Source organism: Vipera berus, assembly GCF_964194415.1.
Source record: "Vipera berus genome assembly, chromosome: 1".
NCBI lineage: Eukaryota > Metazoa > Chordata > Lepidosauria > Squamata > Viperidae > Vipera > Vipera berus.
In genome coordinates, this window is record NC_138202.1 from 5,027,953 (window position 1) to 5,051,979 (window position 24,027).

The following is a 24,027-nucleotide window of genomic DNA, read 5'->3' on the forward strand; positions in this document are numbered from 1 at the left end:
TGAAAGTTTTTTTTTCTTTTTTTTTTGAAATTAATATGAATAAGGACTGGGATTAAGAAAATCTATTCTGAGTAAAGCTCTTTTTCTGTTTTTCTCTTTTTCTTTTTTACTTTATTTGTAATATTAATATTGTTTGTATTCATTTTACATGAGCTAGAGGGAGATAGAATTAATAGTTTATTGCTGATAACATAGGGGTGCTTATGTTTGTTTTTTGATTTTATACCCTGTATTTAGCTCTGGGAAGTCGGGGGGGGGGGGAGGAGGGAATGGGGGGAAGGGATAGGGAGGGTTAGGTAGGGGTGGGGAAGGGGGGATTAAAGTCAAAATGTATTGTAAAACTTTTTAAATAAAAAAAATGTATTGTAAAACTCTTTAATTAAAAAAAATGTCAATCCAAAAAGAAACAGCTTCAGTTAATGCTTGCAGGTCCTCAGCAGGCAGAGATGCTAGCGGGAACACTGGCTGAATTATATATTTATTTATTATTTATTTATTTATTTATTTTTCCTACTCAGGCAGAATGCCGGAATTTTATCAAAGTGCTGCTTCTTCGCAACGACAACGTGCTCTTTGTGTGTGGGACGAACGCCTTCAACCCCGTTTGCTCTGATTACAGTGTGAGTATCTGACCCCGTTCTCTGAGCTTCCTCCGCGTGACTTCCCAACTTGCAAGAACCATCAGTCAATCAATCAATCAATCAATCCAATCAATCAGAATAGAGCCGGGAGGGACGTTGGAGGTGTTCTAGGTCTTTCCTCTTGCTCAAGCAGGAGACCCTAAGCCAGGGGTCCTCAAACTTGGCCACTTGGAGACTTGTGGACTTCAACTCCCAGAATTCCTCAGCCAGGCACGCTGGCTGAGGAAATCTGGGAGCTGAAGTCCACAAGTCATAAAAGGGCCTAGTCTGAAGACCCCTCCCAGAATTCCTTAGCCGAGCACGCTGGCTGAGGAATTCTGGGAGCTGAAGTCCACAAGTCATAAAAGGGCCTAGTCTGAAGACCCCTCCCAGAATTCCTTAGCCGAGCACGCTGGCTGAGGAATTCTGGGAGCTGAAGTTCACAAGTCATAAAAGTGCCTAGTCTGAAGACCCCTCCCAGAATTCCTTAGCCGAGCACGCTGGCTGAGGAATTCTGGGAGCTGAAGTCCACAAGTCATAAAAGGGCCTAGTCTGAAGACCCCTCCCAGAATTCCTTAGCCGAGCACGCTGGCTGAGGAATTCTGGGAGCTGAAGTCCACAAGTCATAAAAGGGCCTAGTCTGAAGACCCCTCCCAGAATTCCTTAGCCGAGCACGCTGGCTGAGGAATTCTGGGAGCTGAAGTCCACAAGTCATAAAAGGGCCTAGTCTGAAGACCCCTGTTCTAACCCATTCTCCTCCCAACAGATGGACTATCTAGAACCGATGGGGGACAACATCAGTGGCATGGCCCGCTGCCCTTACGACCCCAAGCACGCCAACGTTGCCCTTTTTACAGGTCAGTGCGGTGGGAAGGAGGCACAGCTGGGGGGGTTGGTTTTTGTTTCATTGCTTATGGCTTTTTCCCTACCCCCACCTCTCTCCAAAAGATTTCCAAGTGGTGCACGTTCCCCCAGGAAATCCGAAGAAGCCTTCCTGAAATGGTTTTTGGGAAGCCTGGTGGATATATATTTTTTTTTAATGTCTGCCTTCTAATAACACTGGTTAAGTTGGAAAGGATATCCTGAAATTCCTGATTCGACTCCCTGATGGCCCCAAACTCCTCCTCCTCCTCCTCCTCCTCCTCCTCTCCCTCCCCCTCCTCCTCCTCCTCCTCTCTGCAAACCCCACTCCCTTCTAGATGATGATGTTACCCTAGTTTGATATTGGGATGTCTGCAAGAAAACAACCAAGCTCAGAGAGCACCAAGGACCCCACAGTCCTCCTCCTCCTCCTCCTCTCCACAAACCTCACTCACTTCTAAATGATGTTACCTACTTGAGTCATGAAACATCTGCAAGAAAACCAGGAAGCTTAAAGAGCACCAAGGACCCCACAGTCCTCCTCCTCCTCCTCCTAATAATAATAATAATAATAATAATAATAAGTTGGAAGGGACCTTGGAGGTCATCTAGTCCAACCCCCTGCTCAGGCAGGAAACCCTATACCAGGGGTCGGCAACCTGAAAAAGCAAAAGAGCCACTGGGAACCGGTTCCATCAAACATAAAAAAAGTGGGAGCCACGCGCGTGCATCCACGCATGCGCATAAAACAAAATGTTTTGTGCATGCGCAAAACTTTTTTGCGCATGCACGTGCGTGGATACATGCGCGCGGTTCCACTTTTTTTTAATGTGGACGCACCTGCACGCCAGTGGCGACGGGTCTCCGTGGTGACGGGCGCTGGGTTGCGGCACCGCCTTCAGCCCGGGCATCGCCGGAGCCACCCCCGGGACCTCCAAACTGCCGCCCGAACACCCGTTTGTAGACCTGCTGGTGCCAGTTTAGAACCGGCACCAGCAGGTCTCCAAACCGCACCTCCGCTCGAACACCAGCAGCTTTGGAGTGGTGCGCGCGCACCTCCTCCCATTTGGAGTGATGCACGCGCACCTCCGCCCGTTCGGAGAGGTGCGCGCGCACCGGGCGACTGGGAGCCGCAGGAGGAGGTCATCTAGTCCAACCCCCTGCTAAGGCAGGAAACCCTATAACATTTCCGGCAAATGGCTGTCCAGTCTCTTCTTGAAAACCTCCAGTGTTGGAGCATTCACAGCTTCTGGAGGCAGGTAGTTCCGCTGGTTAATTGTGCTAACTGTCAAGAAGTTTCTCCTTAGTTCTAGGTTGCTTCTCTCCTTGACTAGTTTCCATCCGTTGCTTCTTGTCCTCCTCCTCTTCATCCTTTTCTCCTCCTCCTCTTCCTCCTCCTCCTCCTCCTCTCCACAAACCCCATTCCATTCTAGATGATGTTACCTAGTTTGTTATTGGGATGTCTGCAAGAAAACAACCAAGCTCAGAGAGCACCAAGGACCCCACAGTCTTCCTCCTCCTCCTTCCTCCTTCTCCTCCTCCTCCTCCTCCTCCTCCTCTCTGCAAACCTAGCACTGATGCTGTTCCCTAGTTGGGTCATAAAACGTCTGCAAGGAAACCACCCAGCTCAGAGAGCACCGAGGACCCCACAGTTCAGCCCTGAACCACAGATGTTCTCTCTCCCGATGCTTTTCCATTTAGGGCTATCATAACTTCTTCCGTAATTTCCTTTTTAATTTCTCTCTCCTCTGGGTAGGCGGGATGCTGTTCACCGCCACGGTGACCGACTTCCTGGCTATTGACGCCGTCATTTACCGCAGCCTCGGAGACAGCCCGACCCTTCGCACAGTTAAGCACGACTCCAAGTGGTTTAAAGGTAGGGAACCGAGTACGTGCGTCTGTGTGTGTGTGTGTGTGTGTGTGTGTGTGTGCAAACGGTTTTGTGGTTGCAGAGTCTGTAAACGAGAGGCACAACCTCTTTTAAGGGTTTCGTCCTGTAATTGACATCTTTGGGATGACTTTGACTTCGGATGCATTTTAGCCAATGGACCTTTGGGACGTGAAAAAAAGGGGGGTGGGGGGTGGGGGTGACCCTTAAGGTGACCCTTAAGGCCACTTCCAGTTTTACTTTCTAGTATTCTCTGGAGAGACTCCCTCCGAACAGGGGGTCCTCGACTTACGACCCTAACTGAACCCCAAACCTCCGTTGCCAAGCGAGTCGGTGGTTTCGCCCCATTTTATGATCTTTCTTGCCACAGATCTTACGCAGTTGTTAAGCTAGTCAGAAACCTGGCCTCCCCATTGGAAGGCTGTCGCTTTGCTTCCCTCCGTCGTTGAGCGAATCGCTGTGGCCGTTAACTGAGTCACACGGTTGATTAGTGAAGCTGGCTTCCCCATTTGACTCGGCTGGTCAGAAGGTCGCAAAAGGGGGATGACCCTGTGACCCCGGGACACTGCGACCGTCATAAATATGAACCAGTTGCCAGGAATCCGAATTTTGACCACGTGACCACAGGGATGCTGCGGTGGTCGTAAGGGTGAAAAATGGTCACAAGTCGCTTTTTCCAATGCCGTTGTAACTTCAAACGGTCACTAAATGAACAGTTGTATGCCGAGGACTACTCTTAGGCCTCTAGAGGCTCTCAGGTGGAAAGCAAATTCCCTGAAAATAATGTCTTATTTTTTATTTTTTTTCCCTCCAAAAGAAGCACCAGGTCTTATTTTCAGGGTAGACCTTATTTCACCTCCGGCACCGACAGCCCCACCCAGCCGGTCCACTTCTTCTGGGACCAAAGTTCTGCAGCTGCACTTGGGCCTGGATTTTGCAGTCAGTCCTTTCCGGAAGGTCTCTGCAGCCGAGTACCGAGTTATGGATTCAATCCATAGCTCGGGTCTCGGCTGCAGAGGCCTTCCGGAAAGGTCCATGACTGAGAAATGCAGGCCTGGCCGCAGAAGAGGCCTCAGAAGAAGAAGTGGGCCGGCGAGGAGAGGCCTGGCTGCAAGGGAAGCGGGGGCGTGGCGTGCGGGGCAGCTCCACACACCCCATCTCCACCCTAGCTTGATTTTTAGTTGTGTTCCTCGCCCCAAAACTAGGGTTGATTTTGGGGGTAGGGTTTATATCAGGCCCACCCCTAAAAAAGCAAGCTAGGACTTATTTTCGGGGTAGGTCTTACTTTCGGGGAAACACGGTATCTGTTCGTCAAGGACACTGTACAATTTACATTTGTTCATTTAGCAACTGCTCAAAGTTGCAACAGCACTGGAAAATAAGGGGCTTACGGCCGTGTTTCACACTTACGACCATTGCAGCATCCCCGTGGTCAAAATTCGGGCACTCAGCAAATGGCCTGTATTTACAATGGTTGCTGCATCCCGGGGTCACCGGACACCACCTTCCAAGAGAAGCGAAGCCAATGGGAGAAGTCCGATTCGCTTAATGACGATGTGATTCACTTAACAACCGTAGAGATTTCTGGCAAAAAAACAACACCTGTTGTGATTCATTTAACAACATTCTGGTCCCATCTGGGGTGGCAAGTCAAGGATTACCCTATAGTGATGAATTCCTGCACAAAGCAAGGGGTTAGACTACAGGACCTCTAAGAGTCCCTTCAACGTTGTCATTTGGATTTCAGGACTGGCTTGCCCTTTCCATAGCTCAGAGCCCAGAGAGTGCTGGGAACCTTAAGTGTTCTTACCCCTACTCCTTCTTTTCATTAAACTAGAGGTTTTTAAGAAGAGACTGGACAGCCATTTGCCTGAAATGCTATAGGGTTTCCTGCCTGAGCAGGGGGTTGGACTAGATGACCTCCAAGGTCCCTTCCAACTTTATTATATTATTATTATTATTATTATTATTATTATTATTATTATTATTATTATTATTATTATTATTATTATTATTATTATTATTATTATTATTATTATTTATTATTATTATTATTATCCAGTCTAGTGGAAAGAAGGACTGGGTGCGGGGGACACGATAGCAGTCTTCCAGTATTTGAAGGGCTATGACAAAAAAGAAGGGGGGGGGGGGTTCAACTTATTTTCCAAAGCACCAAAAGGCAAAATAAGAAGCAACAGATGGAAGCTAATCAAGGAGAGAAGCAACCTGGAATTAAGGAGAAACTTCCTAACAGTGAAGACAAATTAACCAGTGGAACAGCTTGCCACCAGAAATTGTGGGCGCTCCATCACTGGAGGCCACCTGTCTGAGATGGTATAGGGTCTCCTGTTTGAGCAGGGGGCTGGACTAGAAGACCTCCAGGGTCCCTTTCAAGTCTGTTATTCAGAAGGAAAGGAAGGAAGGAAGGAGGGAAGGAAGGAAGGAAGGAAGGAAGGAAGGAAGGAAGGAAGGAAGGGCGGGCAAAGGGGAGGGTGGGAATCTCAGCCTAGGGTTAGGGTTGAAGGGGGTTGAATCCCATCTGCAGAAGGCAGCACCAGTTTGATTTCCCTTCATCCGAATTTCTAGTCCTTAAGATTTTCTAATTGAGAAACAGAAATGTTGGATCCTGAACAAGTATGTTACAGAAAGAGAGAGGGAGGGAGGGAGGGAGGGAGGAAGGAAGGAAAGAAGGAAGGAAGGAAGGAAGGAAGGAAGGAAGGAAGGAAGGAAGGAAGGAAGGAAGGAAGGAAGGAAGGAAGGAAGGAATTTCCTGACCATGAGGACAATTGACCAGTGGAACCGCCTGCCTCCAGAAGTTGGGGGTGCTCCATCACTGGAGGTTTTCAATTAGAAACTGGACAGCTATTTGACTGAAATGGTAGAGGTCTTCTGCTTGAGCAGGGGGTGGGACTAGAAGACCTCCAAGGTCCCTTCCCACGCTCTCATTCTGTTATCCAATGTCTCTGGAAGGCTTCAGGTTCCTAATAACCCCAATGGGGGGGGAGGAGCTGGCAAACTCCCCAGCCACAAAAATCAAAAAGCTTTCCTAACAAAGTGAATTTACTGAGAGAGGAATGTTAAAAATGCCTTAAATTTGAGCAGAGAATTGTTTTGGCTGATTGATTCCTGTGCCACAGCTTCGTGAAGACAAACCAGTTAAAGGAATGAAATACACCACACCAGGACTTTCTAAATAAAATGGCCTGTAAACTAAACCGGGGAAAGATAATCTAAAACTTTACGAGCCCGGTTTCAAACGCCTGAATGAATAAAAAGATGAGGGGTTTTTTTTTAACTGCTATGCTCGCAAAACAGAATGTGAGCATCCTCGAGAAGGCAAGATATTTTTTGATTAGAAAACGGTAAAAAAAAAACATCTTAAAACCAGAGGCAAAAAAATAATAATACAGGGGCAGTATTTAAAGCCAAATTAATATTTTATTAATTTATTCCCAGTCTTAATAGCGTTCAGTAAATATATACATACAAAGGCTAATTGTAGCCTGAGTTAATTCCAGTCAGTTGATTAAAAGATTCTGGAATAATTTTAAAGGTTGCCTTGGAGAGAGTGTGTGTTTCTGACCATTTGTGTGCATCGGTATGTTTAAAATCATAAAACTGACAAAATAAAAGAAACCTCAGGGACAGATTATAAAGGCCGGGAGTCATGACGAGAAGAATAGAATAGAATAGAATAGAATAGAATAGAATAGAATAGAATAGAATAGAATAGAATAGAATAGAATAGAATAGAATAGAATAGAATAGAATAGAATAGAAAATATGGAATATAATGGAAGAGAAGAGAAGAGAAGAGAAGAGAAGAGAAGAGAAGAGAAGAGAAGAGAAGAGAAGAGAAGAGTTGAGTTGGAAGGGACCTTGGAGGTCATCTAGTCCAACCCCCTGCTCAGACAATAGACCCTGTACCATTTCAGACAAGTGGCTGGCCAGTCTCTTCTTAAATCTTCCAGTGTTGGAGCATTCACCGCTTCTGGAGGCAGGTTGTTCCACTGGTTAATTGTTCTAATTGTCAGGAAGTTTCTCCTTAGTTCTAGGTTGCTTCTCTCCTTGACTAGTTTCCATCCATTGCTTCTTGTCCTGTCTTCGGGCGCTTTGGAGAATAGCTTGACTCCCTCTTCTTTGGGTCAGCCCCTCAAACACTGGAAGACTGCTATCGTGTCCCCCCCACCCCCCCCACCCAGTCCTTCTTTTCTCTAGACTAGATGTACCCAAATCCTGCAACTGTCCGTCATAACGTTTTGGGCTCCAGGCCTTTAAATCATCTTGGTTGTTCTTCTCTGCCCTTTTTCCAAAGTCCATCTGTCTTATCCAATCTTCCCGGCTTCCTTTCCTTCCGTAGCAGACCTTAAAAACTGGGAGGCTGTTCGCTCTGATTGATTTTGGAGATGTAAACTTAATCTCAACCGCAGGAACTGCTAACTGGTTTTTCGTTGTTGTTTTTTTGCAAGATTTTTTTTTTTTGCCTTTGCGTTAATATGCGAGAAAAATTGGAAATATTGTCAAGCTCGGGCTGGAGATGAGTCAGTGGGATGATGTGGCTGCCAGAGGGGGGAAAGGGAAAAACAAAATGAAAGGAGTGGGGGGGGGGGTGGGGAGAAAGAAAGCAATATTTGGCTTGGCATCGGAAGAGGTTTTTAACCAGGGAGGGAAAGTCACGTTTTTCGTGCGTTGATGAGACCCCACAGATCATGTCTCCTTCGTGAGAAATTGGAGTCGAGGGTGGGAAGGATGATTAAGAGAGCAAAGGTGAGGTCCCAAGAAAGATTTGGGAACGTTTAGCCTTGAGAAAAGGCTAAACGGAGGGAAACCTTCGCAAAACCTTCACACTGCCTTGGTGGAGCAGTGGGCTAAGGCCTCCTTAAGTAACACCAGCTGCCTGCAATTAGTGCAGGTTCGAGTCCCACCAGGCTCAAGGTTGACTCAGCCTTCCGTCCTTCCGAGGTAGGTAAAATGAGGACCCAGATTGTTGGGGGCAATTAAGCTGACTTTGTAATAATGCCGCTTGGGGTGTGTGTGAAAGCCCTAATAAGCAGGCAGATACATAGAATGAAGGCTATTGCTAAGCACATTGATTTGTGCTTTAGATTGTAAGCCACCCTGAGTCTTCGGAGAAGGGCGGGATATAAATCGGATATATATATATATATATGTGTGTGTGTGTGTGTGTGTAAATTTTAAATTGCTAACGAAGAATTAAGGGAGACTGATATGCATTTCAAACTTATTAGTTTACATCAGTCAGCCATACCCTTCTGAGATTCGAACCTGGGCTGATTGCACCTTAGGCAGTTGTTTTCACCTCTAAGCCACAGGCTCTCTCTCGCTTTGTTAGGCTTGAGCATTGGGCCCTATCCACCAAGAGGCGGTTCAGGGGTGAGAAAAGTAACAGGCTAACAGAATAGAGTTGGAAGGGACCTCGGAGGTCTTCTAGTCCAACCCCCTGCTTAAGCAGGAGATCCATTTCAGACTGGTGGCTGTCTAATCGCTTCTTAAAAACCTCCATTGTTGGAGCACCCACAAACTTCTGGTGGCAGGCTGTTCCACTGGTTAATTGTCCTCACTGTTAGGAAGTTTCTCCTTAATTCCAGGTTGCTTCTCTCCTTGATTAGTTTCCATCCATTGTTTCTTGTCCTGCCTTCTAGTGCTTTGGAGAATAGGTTGACACACACACACACACACACACACACTTCTTCTTTGTGGCAGCTGCTCAAATACTGGAAGACGGCTATCATGTCTGTCTGTCTGTCTGTCTCTCACACAAACACACACACATGGTTCTTCTTTTTATTAAACTAGACATTCCCAATTCCAGCAACCATTCCTTATATGTTTTAGCCTCCGGTCCCCTGATCATCTTTGTTGCTCTTCTCTACACTCTTTCCAGACTCTCAGCATCTTTTTTACATCTTGGTCTCCAAACTAGACGCAGTATTTCAAAGATGGCCTCACCCAGGCCTTATGAGGTGGTGCTAACACTTCACCTGAACTTGATTAAATGCGGGGAAAAGGCAGGAAGATCTGTCGATATATAATAAGTGGTACCTGACTCAACCATAGTAACTAGGATCTTTAGAGGGATCTCGGAGTCCTAGTGGACAATCACTTAAGTATGAGCCAGCTGTGTGCTGCAGCTGCCACAAAAAAAAGCCAATACAATCCTAAGCTGCATCTACAGAGGAATAGTATCCTATTCTATATCATAGCAAGTGATAATACCGTTCTATACAGTACTACGTTTGGAAGATTGAGTCCAGGTCCAATCGCCATAATATAAAAAGGATGCTGAGAAAGAGTGCAGAGAAGAGCAAGAAAGATGATCAGGGGGCCGGAGGCTAAAACATACAAAGAACGGTTGCTGGAATTGGGTCTGTCTAGTTTAATGAAGAGAAGGACTTGGTGTGACACCATAGCAGTGTTCTAATATTTAAGGGGCTGCCCCAAAGAAGAGGCAGTCAAGCTATTCTCCAAAGCCCCTGAAGGCAGGACAAGAAGCAACAGATTGAAACTAAATCAAGGAGAGAAGCAACCTAGAATATAAGGAGGAATTTCCTGACATTGAGAACAATTAACCAGTGGAACTCCTTGCCTCCAGAAGTTGTGAATGCTCCATCACTGGAGGGTTTCAAGAAAAGATTGGGCAATTCTTTGTCTAGGGCAGGGGTAGGCAACCTTGGCTCTTCCTTAAATGCTTGCATTCCTGAGTCAGGCTACATGCAAGACTTGATGGTAGGTCCTTCGTTAAAAAAAAACAAAAAACTAGGTGCAGTGAAGTTCTGGTATGGAAGGTGCAGAGATCCCACTTTTAGCAAAGTGGCTTGAGCCACGAGTGGGATTCCAGTATGTCACTTGAAGCAAGGAGCAAGAAACACCTTGTTTGATTGGTCTCCAGCTCCTCCACGCTGCTTCCTTGATGGCGGGGGAAGCAAGCCATGACGTCTGCTAAGAAGCCGGCTTCTGAAGGAACTTCTTGAGAAGATCCAGCTTGACTTCTTCTCTATTTCTTCCCTCACCTGGTCTAGAGCCCTACTTTGTCCACGCGGTGGAGTGGAAGAACCACGTCTACTTCTTCTTCAGAGAGATTGCGATGGAATTCAACTACTTAGAGAAGGTGAGTCCGTCCAATCAAGGGTTGCGGGTGGTCAACCTAACGTTGCATTGTCCCGAGGAGCGACTGGGTGGCTGAGCCTCTGAATGACCACAGATCAGAGTTTCCCACTTTTGACAGCTTTCAGGCAAGTGGACTTCAATTCCCAGATTCTGGGAATTCTGGGAGTTGAAGTCTACGCGGCTCAAAATGACCAAGCTTGGGAAACCCTGTATAGATGGTCTTCTACTGTCTTCTACTCCATCCATCTGAAATGGTATAGAGCAGGGCTTTTCAGCCAGTGGTACGGGTACCACCTGTGGTACACTGGCACCTGGCAGGTGGTACACGACCATCCTAGAGAAGTGGTAGCGGGGGAGGGGAATGAGCTGAACCAGTGGCAGCACCGCACAAGCCTAAGCGAGAGACAGCTGGAGCTGCAGGGCTGTCGGGGCTCAGCGGAAGCGCCAGGATCAGCGTCAGGATCCAGCTGGAGCTCCACACTGATCCTGGTGCTTCCGCTGAGCCCAGAAGAAGCGCCGATCAGCTGGAATGTTGCAGCATCTCCAGGGTCTTGTGATTTACATTCTGATGCTTGGCAACTGATTCCTATTTATGACGGTCACAGTGTCCCAGGGTCGTGTGAAGTGACCAAAACCTGCTGCAACCACCCAGCAAAGGGGGGGGGAATAAAAACCAATACTCCCACCCCCACCACCCCCACCCCCGCTGCCAATCCTCAACAGAAATGCTCACAACAATGAAAACCTCAGACAGGAGGAAGAGCGCCGCCGGGCGGGCAGGCAGGTGTCTTGCTCGGCTGTGGCTTGGGGGGCACATTTTTGAGTGCCATTGTAACTTCGAACAGTCACTAAGCTGACTGTTGTAAGTCGAGGACTACCTGTACTTCATCACTTTTTTCCTTTTTTTTCGGTCATCAAGTTTTTGACACCTTGCTAGGCGACTGGTGGTAGTCGGGTGTTGCCATATCCTAAAAGTGGTATGCCCCTTCATGGATTACTGCCTTGTCGTGGCGAAGGGGCTTGCGTAATTCAATGAAGCTATGAGCTATGCCGTGCAGGGCCACCCAAGACGGACAGGTCATAGCAGAGAGTTCTGACAAAACGTGATCCACTGGAGAAGGAAATGGCAACCCACTCCAGTATCTTTGCCATGAAAACCCTATGGACAGTACCAAAAGGCAAAACGATATGACGCTGGAAGATGAGCCCCTCAGGTCGGAAGGCGTCCAATATGCTACTGGGGAAGAGCAGAGGGCTAGTACTAGTAGCGCCAGAAAGAATGAAGCGACTGGGCCAAAGCCGAAAGGACGCTCAGCTGTGGATATGTCTGGTAGTGAAAGGAAAGTCCGATGCTGTAAAGATTTTTTCTCCATAGGAACCTGGAATGTAAGATCCATGAATCAAGGCAAGCTGGACGTGGTCAAACAAGAGATGACAAGACTGAACATCGACATCTTAGGTATCAGCGAACTAAAATGGACAGGAATGGGTGAATTTAATTCAGGTGACCATCAGGTATACTACTGTGGGCAAGAATCCCTCAGAAGAAATGGAGTAGCCTTCATAGTCAATAAAAGAGTAGGAAAAGCAATACTGGGATACAATCCTCAAAATGACAGAATGATCTCAGTTCGAATCCAAGGCAAACCATTCAATATCACAGTAGTCCAAGTCTATGCTCCAACCACCGGTGCTGAAGAGGATGAAATTGACCGGTTCTATGAAGCCCTACAGCACCTTATAGAACTAACACCAAAAAATGATGTCCTTATCATCATGGGGGATTGGAATGCTAAAGTAGGAAGCCAAAAGATAACCGGAATAACAGGCAAGTTTGGCCTTGGAGTACAAAATGAAGCAGGGCACAGGCTGATAGAATTTTGTCAAGAGAATACGATGGTCATAGCAAACACTCTTTTCCAACAACCCAAGAGACGGCTCTACACATGGACATCACCAGACGGTCAACACAGAAATCAGATTGACTATATGCTCTGCAGCCAAAGATGGAGAAGCTCTATACAGTCAGTAAAAACAAGACCAGGAGCTGACTGTGGCTCAGACCATGAGCTTCTCGTTGCAAAGTTTAGGCTTAAACTGAAGAAAGTAGGGAAAAGCACCAGGCCAATCAGGTATGAATTAAATCATATCCCCATTGAATATACAGTAGAGGTGACAAATAGATTTAAGGAATTAGATCTGATAGACAGGATGCCTGAAGAACTATGGACAGAGGTTCGCAACATTGTACAAGAGGTAGCAACCAAAACCATCCCAAAGAAAAAGAAATGCAAGAAAGCAAAATGGCTGTCTGAGGAAGCTTTGCAAATAGCTGAGGAAAGGAGGGAAGCAAAAGGCAAGAGAGAAAAAGAAAGATACGCCCAATTGAATGCAGAATTCCAGAGAATAGCTAGAAGAGATAAGAATGCCTTCTTAAATGAACAGTGCAAAGAAATAGAAGAAAACAATAGAATAGGGAGGACCAGAGATCTTTTCAAGAAAATTGGGGAGATGAAGGGAACGTTCAATGCAAAAATGGGCATGATAAAGGACCAAAATGGCAGGGACCTAACAGAGGCAGAAGAGATTAAGAAGAGATGGCAAAATTACACAGAAGAACTATACAAGAATGAGCTTAATGTCCCTGATAATCACAATGAGGTCACTGACCTCGAGCCAGACATCCTAGAATGTGAAGTGAAGTGGGCCTTAGAAAAGCTGAGCAACAACAAAGCTAGTGGAGGTGACAGTATTCCAGCTGAGCTATTCAAAATCTTAAAAGACGATGCAGTAAAAGTGCTACACTCAATTTGCCAGCAAATTTGGAAAACTCAACAGTGGCCACAGGATTGGAAAAGATCAGTTTACATTCCAATTCCAAAGAAAGGCAGTGCCAAAGAATGTTCAAACTATCGCACCATTGCACTCATTTCTCATGCTAGTAAAGTTATGCTTAAAATCCTACAAGCTAGACTCCAGCAGTATGTGGATAGAGAACTACCAGAAGTACAGGCAGGATTTCGAAGAGGCAGAGGAACTAGAGATCAAATAGCCAACATACGCTGGATCATGGAGAAAGCTAGAGAGTTCCAGAAAAACATCTACTTCTGCTTCATTGACTATGCTAAAGCCTTTGATTGTGTGGATCATAACAAACTGTGGCAAGTTCTTAAAGAGATGGGAGTACCAGAACATCTTATTTGTCTCTTGAGAAACCTATATGCGGGCCAAGAAGCAACAGTGAGAACTGGACACGGAACCACTGATTGGTTCAAAATTGGGAAAGGAGTCCGGCAAGGCTGTATACTTTCGCCTTGCCTATTTAACTTATATGCAGAGCACATCATGAGAAAGGCAGGGCTAGATGAATCAAAAGTTGGAATTAAGATTGCTGGAAAAAATATCAACAACCTAAGATATGCAGATGATACCACTCTAATGGCAGAAAGTGAAGAGGAACTGAAGAGTCTCTTGTTGCGAGTGAAGAAGGAGAGTGCAAAAGTTGGGTTGAAACTAAACATTAAGAAAACCAAGATCATGGCATCCGGCCCTCTCAATTCCTGGCAAATAGATGGGGAAGAAATGGAGGTAGTGACAGATTTTATTTTCCTGGGCTCCAAGATCACTGCAGATGGGGACTGTAGTCAAGAAATTAAAAGACGCTTGCTCCTCGGGAGGAAAGCCATGGCAAATCTAGACAGCACACTAAAAAGCAGAGACATCACCCTGTCAACAAAAGTGCGTATAGTCAAGGCTATGGTCTTCCCAGTTGCAATGTATGGCAGTGAAAGTTGGACCATAAGAAAGGCTGAGCGCAAAAGAATTGAGGCCTTTGAACTCTGGTGCTGGAGAAGACTCCTGCGAGTCCCTTGGACTGCAAGGCGATCAAACCGGTCAGTCCTAGAGGAGATCAAACCTGACTGCTCTTTAGAAGGCCAGATCCTGAAGCTAAAACTCAAATACTTTGGCCACCTAATGAGGAGGAAGGACTCACTGGAGAAGAGCCTAATGCTGGGAAAGATTGAGGGCAATAGAAGAAGGGGACGACAGAGAATGAGGTGGCTGGATGGAGTCACTGAAGCAGTAGGCGTGAGCTTAAATGGACTCCAGAAGATGGTAGAGGACAGGAAAGCCTGGAGGAACATTGTCCATAGGGTCGCGATGGGTCGGACACGACTTCGCAACTAACAACAACAACAACAAAAGTGGTATGATGGGTGACAAGGTTGAAAAGCCCTGGAATAGAGCAGGGGGTCTTCAAACGTGGCCCTTTTATGACTCGTGGACTTCAACTCCCAGAATTCCTCAGCCAGGCGTGCCTGGCTGAGGCATTCTGGGAGTTGAAGTCCACAAATCATAAAAGGGCCAAGTTTGAAGACCCCTGGTATAAAGTCCCCTGCTTGAGCAGGGGGTTGGACTAGAAGACCTCCAAGGTCGCTTCCACCTCTATTTTGATTGATTGATTGATTGATTGATTGATGACTGTGTTGCTCCTGAACTTTGTGCGAACATAAAAAAAAAATAAATTGGTGTACTGGTAATGCCAGGTTTACAATTTGGTAGAGATTTCAATTTACTTCTTAACTGTCCCTATAAGGGACGTTTCTCGGTACAACACAAACTGAACTTCCATCTTTATGATCGTTGTCGAGTCTTTATTTACTGACACTTTTTTTTTAATCCACTGCATCTCATGGTCTTTTTTTATGTAGCTCTTTGTTCGGTTTCTCTAAGTGTCTTAATCAATGAACTATTCGCTGGAGAAGCATCAGTTTTATATTGCAACGGAATTATATTATAGTGGGGGGGTGGTTCTTAAATGAGCCACGCTCAGTTTTATGACTTCTTTTTTTGAGACGGTCGCTAAGCGAATCGCCGCCATTGTTAAGCGAATTGTGCAGGTCTACCCTCCCCTGGACTTCTACCATATCTATCTATCTATCTATCTATCTATCTATCTATCTATCTATCTATCTATCTATCTATCTATCTATCTATCTATCTATCTATCTATCTATCTATCCATCTCTATTTATCTATCTGTCTATCTCTATTTACCTATCTATCTATTTATCTATTTTATTTATCTATCTTTCTATCCATCCATCCACCCATCCCCCTTGTCTAGAAGGAAAAGCCAAACCCAGTGCAGATTGTTGTTGTTGTTAGTTGCGAAGTCGTGTCCGACCCATCGCGACCCTATGGACAATGTTCCTCCAGGCCTTCCTGTCCTCTACCATCTTCTGGAGTCCATCTAAGCTCACGCCTACTGCTTCAGTGACTCCATCCAGCCACCTCCTTCTCTGTCGTCCCCTTCTTCTCTTGCCCTCCACCTTTCCCAGCATGAGGCTCTTCTCCAGTGAGTCCTTCCTTCTCATTAGATGGCCAAAGTATTTGAGTTTGAGCTTCAGGATCTGGCCTTCCAAAGAGCAGTCAGGGTTGATCTCCTCTAGGACTGACCGGTTTGATCGCCTTGCAGTCCAAGGGACTCGCAGGAGTCTTCTCCAGCACCAGAGTTCAAAGGCTTCAATTCTTTGGCGCTCAGCCTTTCTTATGGTCCAACTTTCACTGCCATACATTGCAACTGGGAAGACCATAGCCTTGACTATACGCACTTTTGTTGGCAGGGTGATGTCTCTGCTTTTTAGTGTGCTGTCTAGATTTGCCATGGCTTTCCTCCCCAGGAGCAAGCGTCTTTTAATTTCTTGGCTGCAGTCCCCATCTGCAGTGATCTTGGAGCCCAGGAAAATAAAATCTGTCACTACCTCCATTTCTTCCCCATCTATTTGCCAGGAATTGAGAGGGCCGGATGCCATGATCCTGGTTTTCTTAATGTTTAGTTTCAACCCAACTTTTGCACTCTCCTTCTTCACTCGCAACAAGAGGCTCTTTAGTTCCTCTTCACTTTCTGCCATTAGAGTGGTATCATCTGCCCAGTGCAGATAGGAAGAGGATATGCTTGTGCAACCATCCCTTTTTCTTTGCCCAATTAAAACAGAATCCCAGGGGAATTCACCTTCCCTTCTCTCTTCTCCCCCGCGTAGATGGTGGTGTCCAGGGTGGCCCGAGTGTGCAAGAACGACATGGGGGGCTCCCAGAGGGTGCTGGAGAAGCAGTGGACGTCCTTCCTCAAGGCTCGTCTGAATTGCTCCGTCCCAGGAGACTCTCACTTCTACTTCAACGTCATCCAGTCGGTCACGGACATTTTGGAGATCGAGGGGAGGCCGATGGTGCTGGCTGTCTTCTCCACACCCACCAACAGGTGAGCTGGACGGTGGAGGTGGGCATGGTGTAGAAAAAGGGGTCTTCAGACTTGGCAACTTTAAGACTCGTTGGGCTTTAACTCCCAGAGTTCCTCAGCCAGTCCCGCTATCTATATCTATTATCTAGTCTGGTCTAGTGAAAAGAAGGAGGGGTGACCTCATAGCAGCCTTCCAATATCTGAGGGGCCACCTATTCTCCAAAGCGCCTGAAGGCGGGACAAGAAGCAACGGATGGAAACTAACCAAGGAGAGAAGCAACCTGGAATTAAGGAGAAACTTCCTAAGAGCGATGAATCAGTGGAATAGCTTGCCACCAGAGGTTGTGGGTTCTCCAACACTGGAGGGTTTTCAGAAGAGATTGTAGAAGCATTTCTCTGAAATGGCTTAGGGTCTCCTGCTCAAGCATGTGGTTAGACTAAAAGACCTCCGGGGTCCCTCCCAACCCCAATATTTTCTGTTGTATGTTCTATCTCAGGTTCACTCTATGTAGTTTAGAAAAAATTATTTATTTTATTTTATTTTAATTTCATTTATATCCCGCCCTTCTCCGAAGACTCAGGGCGGCTTACAAGCTTAGCAGTAGCCTTCATTCTATGTATATGCCTGCTTATTAGGGCTTTCGCTCCCCCCCAAGGGGCATTATTACAAAGTCAGCTTAATTGCCCCCAACAATCTGTGTCCTCATTTTACCTACCTGGGAAGGATGGAAGGCTGAGTCAACCTTGAGCCTGGTGGGATGCGAACCTGCACTAATTGCAGGCAGCTGGTGTTACTTAAGGAGGCATTAGCCCACTGCTCCACCAAGGCTAGAATGGAGTAGAGTAGAGTAGAGTAGAGTAGAGTAGAGTAGAGTAGAGTAGAGTAGAGTAGAATAGAATAGAATAGAATAGAATAGAATAGAATAGAATAGAATAGAATAGAATAGAATAGAATAGAATAGAATAGAATAGAATAGAATTACAGAATAGAATAGAATTATAGAATAGAATAGAATAGAATAGAATAGAATAGAATAGAATAGAATAGAATAGAATAGAATAGAATAGAATAGAATAGAATAGAATAGAATAGAATAGAATTTAGACTAGAATAGAGTAGAGTAGAGTAGAGAATAGAATAGAATGGATATTGGAATATAGAATAGAACAGAACAGAACAGAATAGAAATTAGAATAGAATAGAATAGAATAGAATAGAATAGAATAGAATAGAATAGAATAGAATAGAATAGAATAGAATAGAATAGAATAGAATAGAATAGAATTACAGAATGAAACAGAACCGAACAGAATAGAGCTGGAAGGGACCTTGAAGGTCTTCTAGTCCAGCCCCCTGCTCAAGCAGGAGAACCTATACCGCCTCAGACAAGTGATTGTCTAGTCTCTTCTTAAAAATCTCCAGGGATGGAGCGCCCACGATTTCTGGGTGTAAGCTCCGAAAGGCATCTGCAGTCTGGTGACCCAGAGCTACACAGTTTTCCTTCCCAACACATTTTTGTCTCTGTGTGTTTGTGTGTGTGTCTGTCTTGCAGCATCCCTGGCTCGGCCGTCTGCGCCTATGACATGGCCCAAATTGCAGCCGTTTTTGAAGGTCGCTTTCGAGAGCAAAAATCCCCTGAATCCATTTGGACCCCGGTACCGGAGGAGCTGGTTCCCAAACCACGGTAAGAGAATAAACCACAGATCCCATAGAAACCACACGTGCTACAAAATCGCCACTGGGGAAATCCCAAAGGTGTTTTGTTTTTTTTTCCCCCAGGAGGCAACTGGACTTTCTTGTTTTTCCTTTGAAGATATTTCGCTTCTCCTCCCAGAAGCTTCTTCAGCTGCTGACCGGATGGTGGGGAAGGGAAGGATTTATACTCCTTGCAGACAGCTGGTCGTTTGCATTTTTTTCAGAGAGTCCTTGAGGCCACTGGGAGGTTTGTGGAAACCTTTTGGGGAAAAAAGTGTATTTTTGAGGTTTGGTGGCTAATAACACCCCTTTTTTTGGAGTAGTACCATAAAAGTAGTACCATAAAAGGGACGCGGTGGCTCAGTGGGTTAGGATGCTGAGTCTGTCGATCGGAAGGTCGGCAGTTTGGCGGGTCGAATCCCGAGCGCCGCGTAGCAGAGTGAGCGCCTGTTACTTGTCCCAGCTTCTGCCAACCTAGCAGTTTGAAAGCACGTAAAAATGCAGGTAGAAAAATAGGGACCGCTCCGGTGGGAAGGTAACAGTGTTCCGTGCGCCTTTGGCGTCTAGTCATGCCGGCCACATGACCACGGAGACGTCCTCGGACAAGCGCTGGCTCTTCGGCTTTGAAACGGAGATGAGCACCGGCCCCTAGAGTCGGAAACGACTAGCACGCATGTGCGGGGGAACCTTTACCTTTACCTTACCATAAAATTATATATCGATGGAAAGATAATTTAATCCAGAATGCAACGCAACAAAGTTTGTTCAATTATCTGTGCTGTATTCTATGAAAAGTTATATAGCCAAATAACCAGAAACAGGAAGCACAACTTGCTTAGGTGGATATCAGCTAGCTTCCCTTCATCTGGTTGTAGCCAACGAGCGCGAGTGTTTAGAGAGCCAATCGGGCGTCCTCTTGTTTTGGCAATCAGCCAATCAGATCGCGGCAGGATCCAGTGACCGATGCCGTGTATTGAAGCCGAGAGGAGGACATTTGTCAGTGTGTTATGGGATCGCTATCGAGTCGGTTGGGGTGGTGGTGGGGGTGGTTACGTTCTTTCATTTAGCGAGCTTGTAAAAAGGTAATAAAATGAAAGTCATGGCAGCAAAGAGTCGACCGGTCGGCCAGAAAGCGACGCAAAAAATAGTATTATTAAGCGAAGAAGGCTGCAGTGATAAAGAAATCAGAAGAAAAGCTTAACCCAAGGTGGCATTTCTACTGTACGCTTGTCCCCCCCCCCCCAAAAAAAAAGCTTTCCACAATTTTGGCCACCGCTGTGGACGGGCTCTTGGACCGCTCTTTCAAGCCGGCGGTCTTCTCCGTCCAAACTGTGGACTTCGCTGTCGTGGAAAAAGGGGCCTTTGCCTTTTAACTGCAGGTAGACTGCTGACTCTTATCCTGACGGACTTGCTCTCCTATGTCGTATCGTGTGTGTAAATGCACAACATAGGACAGGGGTGTCAAACTCACTTTCATTGAGGGCCGCATCAGCATTGCGGTTGCCCTAAAGGGGTGGGTGTGGCCTGGGTGGGCGTGGCCTACTGGGTGGGCGTGGCTAGAGTGCATATGGCCTACTGGGTGGGCGTGGCCAGCTCTACATCGTTGGCATCAAGGGTGCCTATGGGGGCCTGGGCAGGAGTGGGACAGATCTGGGGGTCTCTGGCAGGAGGAGGGTCTCTGGGCCAGGGCCAAGGCAGTGGGGGCCGTGCCCTCACTGTTTCCAGGATGGCTTCGCGGGCCGCATGAAACCACTTTGCGGGCCGGATCCGGCCCCCGGGCCTTGTGTTTGACATGTCTGACATAGGAGAACTAGCCAACATGGGCTCCACACCCATTTGCACCACTCAGGTGACCCTGAGGACACAGACAAACCTCCCAGTGGCCTCAAGGACTCTCTGAAAAAGGATGCAAATGACCAGCTGTCTGCAAGGAGTATAAATCCTTCCCTTCCCCACCATCCGGTCAGAAGCTGAAGAAGCTTCTTGGAGGAGAAGCGAAACGTCTTCAAAGGAAAAAACAAGAAAGTCCAGTTGCCTCCTGAAAAAAAAAGCACCTTTGGGACAAACTGTGACCTGGATGACTGAGAATCTCCGTAGACCCTACCGAAATGTTTCTAGTCCTCAGGGAATTCCTCCTGGTGCTGCTCAGTCTCGCAGCTGAGCTCAAGGCCAATTTCTCCGCGACTGGACATGTCATTGAGTCCTTGACTTACCCCCATTCATTTAGTGGCCGTTAAGTTACAGCAGCCCCTGAAAAAGGGACTTATTTATAAGTATTTTTTCCACACTTGCAAGTGTCACAGCCTCCCTGCGGTCACCTGATCAAAATTCAGACGCTAGGCCACCGACTCGCATTTACGACAGGGTCATGTGACTCTCCCCTTTGGCGACCTTCTGACTCCTCGCTTGGCCTTGCCAGTTGGAAGGTCGCCAAAACCGAACACAGGACCCTGGGACACCACAGCCGTCATAAATACCTGCCAGCCGTTGAAAAAGAGCTTTGTCCCGTTTTACGACCTTCCTTGCTGACGTTGTTAAGCAAATCGCCGCCCCGGTTCAATTAGTGACGCGGCGGTCCAGTTGAATCTGGCTTCCCCCACCCACCCCGGTCGACTTTGCTTGTCGGAAGGTCGCCAAAACGGGAGCACCCACGCACCCCGAGAGGCCACGACCGTCGTAAATGCGAGTCATCGGCCAAGCCTCCGGATTTCGATCCCGTGGCCAGGGGGGAGCTGCCAGCGGTTGTGTGAAAAGAGCTCTTGAGTCGCTTTTTTCCGCTGCCGTCGTAACTTCAAGCGGTCACTAAGCGGAGGATTGCAAGTCAAAGGATGGGATAGCCAGCGAAGGACGTGGGAGGGGTGGCCGATGACCCGGGGAGGGAAGGGGTCAGGGCAAAGGACCCCCCCAAAGGTTGGCCGTCTCCCGCTGCCCTGCCGTTCAGCGTCTCCTCTTCTGTTCCCCAGACCAGGTTGCTGTGCGGTGCCTGGAATGCAACACAATTCCTCCAGCCTTTTTCCCGACGAGATCCTGAACTTTGTCAAGACGCATCCGCTGATGGACGAGTCGGTCCCCTCGCTGGGAAACGCCCCTTGGATCATCCGGAGCGTGGCCCGGTGAGCAGTGAAGAGTCATCAAGAACAACTCCTCCTCCTCCTCCTCCTCCTTTGGCTTCTGCTTCTTCTGCTTCTCATTCTCTTTCTCCCTCTTCTCTCCTTCTCTTCTCTCTTCTTCTTCTCCCCCCTCCTCTCTTCTTCTTCTTCTCCTTCTCTCCTCCTCCTCCTCCTCCCCTCTCTCTCTCCTTCTCCTCCTCTTCTTCTCCATCTTCTTCTTCTTCTTCTTGTTCTCCTCCTCCTCTTCTTCTCCTTCTTCTTCTCCTTCTTCTTCTTCTCCTCTTCTCCTTCTTCTTCTTCTTCTTCTCCTCCTCCTCCTCCTCCTCTTCTCCTTCTTCTTCTCCTTCTTCTTCTTCTCCTCCTCTTCTTCTCCTTCTTCTTCTTCTCCTTCTTCTTCTTCTCCTTCTTCTTCTTCTCCTCCTCCTCTTCTTCTCCTTCTTCTTCTCCTTCTTCTTCTTCTTCTCCTCCTCCTCCTCCTCTTCTTCTCCTCCTTCTTCTTCTTCTTCTTCTTCTCCTCCTCCTCTTCTTCTCCTTCTTCTTCTCCTTCTTCTTCTTCTTCTCCTCCTCCTCCTCCTCTTCTTCTCCTTCTTCTTCTTCTTCTTCTTCTTCTTCTCCTCCTCTTCTTCTCCTTCTTCTTCTTCTCCTTCTTCTCCTCCTCCTCCTCTTTTTCTCCTTCTTCTTCTTCTCCTCCTCCTCCTCCTCTTCTTCTCCTTCTTCTTCTTCTCCTTCTCCTTCTTCTCCTCCTCCTCCTCCTCTTCTTCTCCTTCTTCTTTTCTTCTCCTTCTCCTCTTCTTCTTCTTCTTCTTCTTCTGCTTTTCTTTTCTTCTTCTTTTTTCTTCTGCTTCTTCTGCTTCTCCTCTGCCTTCTCCTCCTCTTCTGCTTCTCCTTTCTTTCTTCTTCTTTTCTTCTTTTTCTTCTCCTTCTCCTCTTCTTGTCTTCTTCTTCTGCTTTTCCTTTCTTTCTTCTCCTTTTTCTTCTGCTTTTCCTTTCTTTCTTCTTCTTCTTTTTCTTCTTCTGCTTCTTCCGCTTCTGCTTCTGCTTCAGCTTCTCATTCTCCTTCCTCTTCCTCCTCCTCCTCCTCTACCTCCTCTTCTTCTTCTCCTTCTGCTTCTCATTCTCCTTCCTCCTATTCTTCTCCTTCTCTCCTCTTCCTCCTCCTCCTCCTCCTCTACCTCCTCTTCTTCTGCTTCAGCTTCTCATTCTCCTTCCTCTTCCTCCTCCTCCTCCTCCTCCTCTAACTCCTCTTCTTCTCCTCCTTCTGCTTCTGCTTCTTCTGCTGCTGCTTCTCCTTCCTCCTCCTCCTCATCTTCTTCTCCTTCTTCTCCTTCTCCTCCTCCTCCTCCTCTTCTTCTTCCTCCTCCTCCTTCTTTCTTCTCCTCTTTCTCTCCTCCTTCTTCTCCCCTCCTCCTTCTCCTCCTCTCCCTCTTCCTCCTCTTCTCCTCCCTCCTCCCTCCTCCAGTCGCTAAGCTACTTCCATTTGGCCAAAAACCGTCGTAAAATGCAGTCACCTGACCGCCAGATTTGTCGAACAGCTATAAATGCGACGCAGTTGCCGTGTACCTGAAATTCAGTCACACGACCCCAGGGGAGACGACCATTGGGACTTCAGCTCTGGGGCGTAAAATCCCCCTTTTCCAGGTGGTTGGTAACTTCAGACAGTTGCTAAGCAGCTGGCCGTAAGTCGAGGACTCTCTGCATCCCTTTCTCTTTGCGCCGCTCATGAATTTCTCTCTCCTTTTTTGCTGCTGTTCTCGCCCCTTGTCGTTGATCAAAAAAGGGACCGGACAGCCTGCAATCCCATTTTGCTTTCTTCACCATAAGCTGTCCAGAGATGTTAAGAGCCAGGCGGCCTCTAAATTGTTTCCATAAACAAAGGGAGTTCCCGACTTACGACCGTTCGTTTAGTAACCATTCAAAGTTACAACGGCACTGGGGGGAGAAAAACAGAGCTTTTCCCCTTTTGGTTACGTGATCAAAATTCAGACGCTCGGAAACTGACTCGTACTTGCGACGGTCGCAGCGTCCCGGGGTGGTGAGGGTTAGGGTTAGCAAAGTCAATGGGGAAGCGAGATTCACGTTAAAAAAAAAACTGTCTAATTAACTTAACGGCAGCGATTTGTTTAACAAGTGAGGCAAAGGAAGGGGCCAAAATGAAGAAAAGATCACCAGAGAACTGTCTCTCGCTTAGCGATGGGAATTTTGCGCTTCGTTGCGGTCGTAAGTCGAGGACGCCCTGGAAATAAACCACAAAATGTAAATAAATAAAGAGCAGGGCCCCCCCCCCACCCCCCCTACCCGCCAGTCGGAGGCAGCCTTCTCTCCCTTCGGGGCATTTAACGGTGTAAGTTTCAGCCAATTAAACCATGACATCTGCTTCGATTTGCCAGCCAGGGAGAAGCCGGAGGCCGGAGGCAAAGGAAGCGTTGGAAGCAAGATTCACTTGTACAGCAACGAGAGGCCTTTCCTGAAACGAGCCTTTGATG

The 24,027-nt window shown here is 47.0% G+C and overlaps 1 protein-coding gene across 1 annotated transcript in view; it reads left to right on the forward strand.

The window, feature by feature from the left end:
- The window catches only part of SEMA6B (semaphorin 6B), a gene marked incomplete at both ends in the record, with an annotated part of 68,997 nt that overhangs the window by 30,169 nt on the left and 14,801 nt on the right, over positions 1 to 24,027 (forward strand). The window contains 7 exons of the mRNA XM_081321018.1: positions 519 to 620; positions 1,387 to 1,477; positions 3,238 to 3,357; positions 10,410 to 10,498; positions 16,542 to 16,759; positions 18,292 to 18,423; positions 21,398 to 21,547. Of these exons, the coding sequence (XP_081177144.1) occupies positions 519 to 620; positions 1,387 to 1,477; positions 3,238 to 3,357; positions 10,410 to 10,498; positions 16,542 to 16,759; positions 18,292 to 18,423; positions 21,398 to 21,547 (902 nt within the window). The remainder of the gene's footprint in view (positions 1 to 518; positions 621 to 1,386; positions 1,478 to 3,237; positions 3,358 to 10,409; positions 10,499 to 16,541; positions 16,760 to 18,291; positions 18,424 to 21,397; positions 21,548 to 24,027) is intronic.